Here is an 8,383-nt window from a genome sequence, read left to right as displayed (position 1 = left end):
ATCTTTTATTCAAACAGAAGACCGATTTCAGTGGGGTATAGGGAATTACAATAACAACTTCTTGTAGCACAAATATATTTGTTAGCTTACCCATCTAAATTTTACCAGAAAAATAGATTCCACCAATACTTTACAATGTTCTACTTCCATGTTAGGTACAGCACATGGGGTTTTTAGTGTTCTCAGAAAGGAAAGGCGCACTACCTAATGTGAACGTTTGGTGTGTATCATTAGCTAAGTAATAGCGTGGTGCGGAAGAGCGAGCGGAAAAGACCCCTTAACCGTTCAACAGAAGGTCTGAAGACAGACCTACGAGACAATATAAACAGCAAAGCTCTCGCACACAACAAGCAAGGTATAACAATAGTAGTTACGCAATAAATAGCATTGTAAGTATATAGCCAAATAACTTGACAGTTGCAATTTCTTTTGGTTTCTTGGAAGATGGGTATTAGTTTAATGATTCCACAACCAGCCTGTGCGAGAGCTTTGCTGTTTATATTCTACTTCCATGTTATCAATTATTTTTTGTGTAACAAAAAGTGACTATTACTTTTCAATGAATCCTTTACAAAATTGTCCCAAGAGGTGTATAGACTCGATATATTATATAGTCACAATAAATGTTTTATGTACCAATGTATAGTGGTTGCATGAGAGCTACATAAAACGAACATAATTAAAGTAAATAGCTTCAAATAATACATATACTTTTACAAAGAAACTTTCAAGATCAAAGTCACAGAAGATTGAAGAACAAAATACTAGTTCCATGACAGAAATGCTATATATTTATTGTTAAAGGGTCTTTTAAAGTCTGGTGGATGTTGGATATTCGCCAAAAGTTGAGGGTGTCTGTTCATCCCTATTTCAACAGTATGCCTGGATATAGATTTTAAATGCTAACTTTTGCCAATGTCACGCATCAACCAAATTCTAAATAGTCCCCATAGTATTCTCAGTCTTAATGACATGTAGGTTGTCTTGTCCACACTAATCAATACTGCGTCTACAGAGTTATGATCAAACTCCTAATTTTATCATTATACAGCCAACATCTCAGTGACAGAATAATCCAAATTCTTGCTTTTGCGCAGATTGCACATATTATTAGAACATTCCTGCTTCCTTAACCTGTAATCATCACCGAAAAGGGAAAGAAAAAATATGTAAATTAAAACTTGAAGAGATCAATGAAGTGCTGAGGAGAAACCGGCATGAAGCAGCTGTCTGGATCATTACCAGTACAGGGATGACCAGGATCCTGGAAAAAAAGGATGAAGAAGTTCAGAAAAACAAACTGGACATTCTAAAAAGGAGTAAATGTACACTATATGTATAAACCTAATACGTACCTAAGCGTTAGCAAAAGAGTTGATCTGTTCTGCTTTTTTTACTAAGAAATTTGACAAATGTAATCAATGTTTTCTACTATTTCAGAGTGTACTACTCTTTAAAAAAAAAATATCCAAACCAATTTCACAGGGAAAATGCTTGCAACATTTATACTTATATGCATTAAGATCACATTATAAAATACGGATCTTGTGGAAATTCTATAGGATCTTTCCAATTACAAACTGTCAATACTGCCACCACCTAGTTGTGAGGCTAGAAAACAGCGGGCAGGCTTATACTGCTCATGTGCATACATCTATATGTATTCCTCTCCAGCTCACATACTCAGAGCACCTATTTAAGCTTTATAAAACTGATGTTTGGCCATGTCCAATGCTAAAGGAAACATAGGATAGACACTATTTGTTGTGAACTGACAATATGCGAGCCAAATGACCATAACGGGTAACAATTCAACTTAGCTGCATACCTTATGAGTTCATACTGCAACTCCCATAAATGAATGAGTAGGCTGCCTTTCTCCAACATTCTAAAAACAGGCTTCCCTTTCTGAGGTAAACTTCTTTTTTAGGGTCGAGCCTGCAGGAGCATGTGCCAGCACGTGGCTCACTTGTGTGACATTGCTAACAAAAAGGGTATGGAGCCCGCCTGTTGCTTACCATTTGTTAGCTTGGCACGCTTCTTTACAGCCTCATTATTTATCAAGGCAGGCCTAACATTATTTCAGATCCTTTCTGTAGAGTTTCGGCAAAACGAGATGGGTTAAGCTTGCTGGAACCGTTGCTACTACTTTAACAGGGTCTTATCACAGTACTCAGAACACTGCAACTGAATTGTCCCCTGAATAGGACAGCAATTTGTATTCACTGAATGGTCTTGGCTCTGATATTTCAAGGGTGTGGACATCCAAATGTTTGAGGACTCTGACAACAGAGACTCTTTCGTTATTGTCTTCCGCCTTTTTCAAGTTGCGGGCCAGGACCAGGAACTCTTTCTACTTTTGGGGATATCAGAGCCAAAGAAAATGGTATCAGGGCTCTGTGACAACACAATTTAAGCCTTGAGGAAGTCACGGTGGTGACGAAACACGCGTTGGCTGTTTCTCATTCTACTTGACTTTGAAGTGGAACTTTGAATACATCACAGAAATTATCTTTTGTGAATGTTTAAACTTTGGTTGTGGTGCTATTGAGGAAGAAATACTTTCTTTTGATATTTACTAGCGAATAAACATTTGTAACAAATAAACAAAATCTGTCTCTATACATGATTCCTGTGACAGAAAGCTTCACTCATCATCTTGGTGTTGTTCTAGCTCTAAAGAAATATTTGTAAAACTGTCCATATGAATGATTAGAGTTCCGGGGTATTCGCTTTATGAATAAATTGTACAATTCACTTTGTGTCTTGTGATTACCGATACTTTAGGTAGGGGGGTATCTTACCCTGAGTGGCACCTACCAGACTTTTGGTGTATAGTTACACCTATGTGACTTAATATCTGACTGTACCTGTATCCGACAATTTTGTTTTGAAGTGCGACAGTTTGACCACCACTACCTTGTGTGTTTCTTTAACTGATAAATTCAACTTAATCAGTGCCCATCCGCTGCTTTCAATGTGGTTGAGGTACTATTTTATTTTCTGTTTTAACTTTTAGTGCCTAGCAACAGAAAGCGTGTGACAACCATGCCCATCAGGACAAACACAATTGCAAAGATTTATTTTCTATAGTTAACTTTCTTTTATTTTGACAATTTATTTTTCTCACTTTGCGTTCATATTTTCTTTTGTTTCTGTTCGTGGATGCTTTTCTCAAAAGATGAGGATTATCTTATTGGAAAAGCAACATTGTTTGTTTCTTTCTTATGTGTGTTCTGAAATGATGCTTTAACATATTCGTGCAGTACACTCCAATCCGCCTAATGCCAATCCACCGACACCAATCCGTCTCCTCTCAATCCAATATACCCCACCCCACCCCAGACCAATCCAACCCACTCCAACCCAAACCAATCCAATCCAATCCAAACCACTCATCCCAATCAACTCCAGTTAATCAAACTCCAATCCTCCCAACCCACCCCACTTTGCTCTAATCCGATTTGCCCAACTCCAATCCAAAACAATCTGCCCGCTCCAATCCAAAACAGTGTGCCCCAATCAATCCAAAACAGTGTGCCCCACTCCAATCCCAAAGTCTGCCTGCTCCAATCCAAAACAGTCGGCCCCACTCCAATCAGGCCCTTTCCAATCCCCAAACAATTGGCCCCACTCAATCCCAAACAATTGGCCGTACTCCCATCCAAAACAATTTGACCGACTCCAATCCAAAACAAACTGCCCCACTACAGTCGGCCCCTGTCCAATCCAAACCAATCTGCCCCGCTCCAATCCAAAACAGTCTGCCCTAATCCAATCCAAAACAGTCAGCCCCACTACAATCCAAACCAGTCTGCCCCACCTCAATCCACAACAATCTGCCCCCTCCAATTCAGCCCAACACACTCTCCAAAACAGTCAGCCCCACTCTAATCCATCACACTCCAATGCAAAACTATCAGCCCAGCTCCAATCCAAAACAATCCACTCCACTCCAGTTCCTCTCACCCTAATCCACACACTCCAACCCAATTCAACTACTCCAGTCCACCCCAACCCACTGCAATCCAATTCATCCCACACCAATCCAATCTACTCCAATCCAATCCACCCCAATCCAATTCCCTCATCCCAATCCACCCACTCCATCCAAATTCATTCAACACCAATCCACCCCCACCAATCCAAGCCACTCTACCCGGCTCTAATCCAAGCCATCCCACCCACTCCCCAAACCACCACACTCCAATCTAAAACAATCTGCCCCACTCCAATCCAAAATAATCTGTCCCACTCCTTTCCAATCCAAACCGATCAGTACCTCTCCAATCTGCCACACTCCTATCCAAAACAATACGCCCCACTCCAATCAAATCCACCTCACCCCAATCCAATCCACCTCACCCCTTTTCTAACCACCCACTCCAATCTACCCCACTCTACCCCAATCCACTCCACCCATTCTACTCCACTTCAATCCACCCACTACCTGAATCCACTCCATCTTATTACACCCCCTCCACTCTAAGCCACTTCACGCTATGCCACTGCACTCTACAACACACTCAGCCACTGAACTCTACTTCCCTCTATAACACTCTAATCCCCCTACGACAACAAATCCAGTCTGTCACACTCTTCTCCTCCCACTCCACTCTAGGACGCTCCACGCCAGGAACATTTAGCCAATCTGATCATAAGCCACATTGGTGTACAACAGTGGTTCCCAAACTTTTTTGACCTGTGGCTCCCTTGACCTGATCGGCAGTTGGCCGTGGCTCCCCACCATTTTTTTACCGGTGGGTGGGTGGGGGGAATGTAAGCCCAACCTCGGGAGTACTTCCTGTTGTCTTCCTTAAAGCAATTGGGACGCAGTGATGGTTGGAATGCTTGAATTATTAATCTCATCCACTGGCAATCACTTTGGCTGCATCCCAATCCATCGTTTTTTCCCCCAACAGAGTGCCTGGTCCAAAACCCTTATTTGCCAGCTGCTGCTTTCAGTAGCTTTTGGTACTGAGACCCGCTCTGAGAAAATGGAACATTGAGTTTGGTCTGTCGTAATCAGTATCACCAGCATTATTTTTACACTAAAAAGGAGGGCTCCTTATGAGTGGCTTCACCAACCCAGAGTGACGCATGCAGGTGCAGGACTATGCGTCTCAGTACCTGCGCAAAAGGCTTTGCGCAGGCCTATGCGAAGAAAGCTATGTGCTGGCTTCAGAACTCATTCACCACTAGGAAGAGAGGAGCTGGAGTGAACGAGGCAGGCAGCTACATGGAAGTGCAAAAATAATCTGTCAAACGTTGTGTGCATGAAGATGAGTGTGTGTTTGAAAGTGAGCGTGAGACAGGAGTGAGTGACTGCTATTGTGACTTAGAACAAGTGAGACTGGGAATGAGGGCAAGTGAGTGAAAGTGATAGTGCATTGCACTGAATCAGTGTGAGTATGGAAGTGAGAGAGTGTGAGTGAATGAGTTTAAAAGGAGCATGAGTGAGAGTGTGTTTGTAAGTGTGCTGTAGAGCTTGCGAGTCTGGTGCTGACCCTGGCATTCGTGGCGTCAACTTTAGTTGTGTATCAAGCCGCTGTTACTTTAATGGTGATGTGCAGTGACAGGCCCCAAGTAAAGGTTAATAGGTCCTGATCAGACCAATCCAAATTAAAGTCTTCTTCCTACACCCAGAATAACATGGTTCTGAATAAATCACATTCAGACCCAGAGGATAATCCCAAAAACATAGCGTACCCCGGAGTTATTCTACATCACCCAGACGTGGAAATATCGCAAGCCATCCTGTGTGGGCAGTTCCTTTACCAATAACACTCAGACCTTGCTGCGCTAACTAGAATACTGAGCGTTAGGCTGGCTACTTACTACTTAAACTTTACCTCACTCAGCCGCTATGCCAATGCTTGTTGAAATTAGCTTTAGCCACTTTGCAAAATATTCCCACTGCTATACAGCACGGCTACAAAATGTTGACAAAGCAAATGACTCTCAAAGAAAAGCGCTATTGGCTTTGTCAGTGTTTGTTTCTGATGCCTGCTCCACTTGCAACAATAAATAATTGTTTTTCAAGTGTTACTTTCCTTTGGGGCCAGGGGTTGCAAGAACAGCTGCAACCCCTGGCAACCCGTAAATGACTTCTGAATCCCTCTCTTGGCTCTCCGCTGTTCCTTCCTCTGTCTAAGGGCCTGTCTCTCCCTTTATTTGCATCCCACCCTCCCTCTGTGACCCTGTACCTCTCCCCTGTATAGCCCTATCCCTCGTCTCGGCTTCCTGCCCTTTGATATTTATGGCTCAATGGAGAGTGCAGGTGCCAGAATGAGTGAGAGGACCTGTAAAGAATCAAGAGAGTAAGCTGAACCAAGCCAAGAGCTTCCCTCCAGTTCCCAGGCACCCCCACCCCTTTCACACCAGCCTCTCTAGTGCCGACCCCCTTTCAGACACTTTATCTCACCTCTTCCCTTTCTACGCTTTCATAGGACAGGCTCCAGTCCTTCTTCTCGCCCCTTTCCTTGCCATTCACATTTTTCCTTCTTTTTCCATATCTCCAAACTTTCCCTCCCTATCTTCTTCTATTTTCCCTTTCTCTCCTTTATCTTACATTTTTATCTCCATGTAATACCCAAGCCGTGTCCGCCGAATGTTGGACGGCTGAGGGCTGTTGGTAGCAATATGCCACATTTTGCGCGCGGCTCCCCTGGCACCTCATTACTGCGCACCGGGGTGCTGCGGCGCACAGTTTGGGAACCTCTGGTGTACAACATGGCAAAAAAAGATGCCAAAAGCCACTAGCTCTTGTATAGGCGAGACCTATTGGCTTTGCTAAGGCTTGTTTTCTCTGGTGTTCAGTAGGACAGGGAGTAACCATTTTTTCTTGTGATAACAACTCTGCCTAGAAGCCTTTTATGTCCTATTTAGTGTATTATTATTATTATTATTGGGTTTTGTAAAGCGCATAGTCACCCGTAAGTATACCAGCGCTAAGATCCGGACAAGCCAGAGGGTAACAGGGGGAGAGAGGAGGAAAAAGAAGATCAGGGGAACAGGTGAGTTTTCAGCCGCTTTCTAAGTCGGAGATAATCTGGTTCCGTCCTAAGATCACGGGGGAGGGAATTCCAAAGGCGGGCTGTGTTGACAGAGAAGTGCCGTCCACCCGTGCGCACCTTCTTCACTCTGGGAATAGTGATGAGGTATTCATGGTCAGATCGGAGGGATCTTGAGGCTTTATAGGGCCTGATGAATTTTTTTAGGATGGGGGGGCCTTTGTCCCGTAGGAGTTTGTGTGACAGACAGAGAGCTTTAAACTTCACTCGCTCTCTCACTGGAAGCCAGTGGAGATGTTTCAGGGCTGGTTTGGCCGAAGATCTGGCTGGGGTATTGGTGAGAATCTGGGCCGCGGCGTTCTGGATCCTTTGCATTTTATTGAGGGTTGCCTCGGGAGCGCCCAGATAGATGGTGTTGCTGTAATCCAGCCTTGATATAATAAGGCCTTGGATTAGCAGTTTCTGGGAGACAGGAGGGAGTAAGGGCAAAATCTTACTGATAGATTCTAGGAGCCCGAAGCAAGTCCCAGTGATTTTTTTGGCTTGAGTCTTAAAAGACAGGTCTTTTTCAAGCCAAATTCCCAGGCTCTTGATCTCAGACTTGGGGGCGGGGGGTTCACCCAAGCAGGGGGGCCAGATGTTCTGAGAGAGGGAAAGCCCCTTCTGGCCAAGGAGGAGAATATCTGTCTTTGAACCGTTAAGTTTCAGTGACAAGCTATTCATCCATCCTTGAATTTCTGCAGGACAGTTGTAGAGGTCCGATGGTTCTTGATTTGGGTGAGATAGAGACACCACTAATAGCGTGTCATCAGCCTAGCTGATGATTTTCACTCCGAACGGGTTGACAACCTCCTCCAATGGGGACATGTAGACATTGAATAATGTCGGGCTTAAAAATGAGCCCTGGGGCACACCGCATTGGAGGGGGGTTTCGGGAGAGCGGATGTCATTCTCCCAGACCTGAAAGGAGCGGTGGCCAAGGAATGATTTGAACCAACTCAGAGCAGTGCCCTCAACACCGATGTTCTTGAGTCGCTGGATTAAGACCCGATGGTTGACGGTGTCGAAGGCCGCACTGAGGTCCAGGAGGATCACTGCCACTGATCCTCCTGCGTCCAAAAGGGCTCTTGCCTCCTCCACTGCTGCAAGTAGGGCGATGTCGGTGCCCTGCCCTGGGCGGAATCCAGTTTGCGAGCATCTGAGCAGGTTGTTGGTCTCCAGATACTGTGAAAGCTTTTTGTTAACTAGCTTTTCAGCGATTTTACTGGTTCCGGGGAGAAGAGAGATTGGCCTGTAATTGGCCAAGTCCGAGGGGTCCAGAGAAGGTTTTTTATGTAGCGCCTTGATGACAGCCGCCTTCCAGTGCAGTG

The 8,383-nt window shown here is 44.3% G+C and overlaps 1 protein-coding gene across 4 annotated transcripts in view; it reads right to left on the bottom strand.

Moving 5' to 3' along the window:
* Positions 1–773: 773 nt before the first annotated feature.
* FBXO25 (F-box protein 25) overlaps positions 774–8,383 on the bottom strand; it is an 809,765-nt gene continuing 802,155 nt past the window's right edge. For all 4 annotated transcript variants that reach the window (XM_086926400.1, XM_086926402.1, XM_086926401.1 and 1 more), the window contains one exon: positions 774–1,264. In XM_086926400.1, the coding sequence (XP_086782526.1) occupies positions 1,175–1,264 (90 nt within the window). In that variant the 3' untranslated portion in view covers positions 774–1,174. The remainder of the gene's footprint in view (positions 1,265–8,383) is intronic.

Source organism: Lissotriton vulgaris, chromosome 6 (assembly GCF_964263255.1).
Source record: "Lissotriton vulgaris chromosome 6, aLisVul1.2, whole genome shotgun sequence".
NCBI lineage: Eukaryota > Metazoa > Chordata > Amphibia > Caudata > Salamandridae > Lissotriton > Lissotriton vulgaris.
Note: the sequence above shows the minus strand (reverse complement) of the source record. Positions and strands in the feature narration are given on the sequence as shown.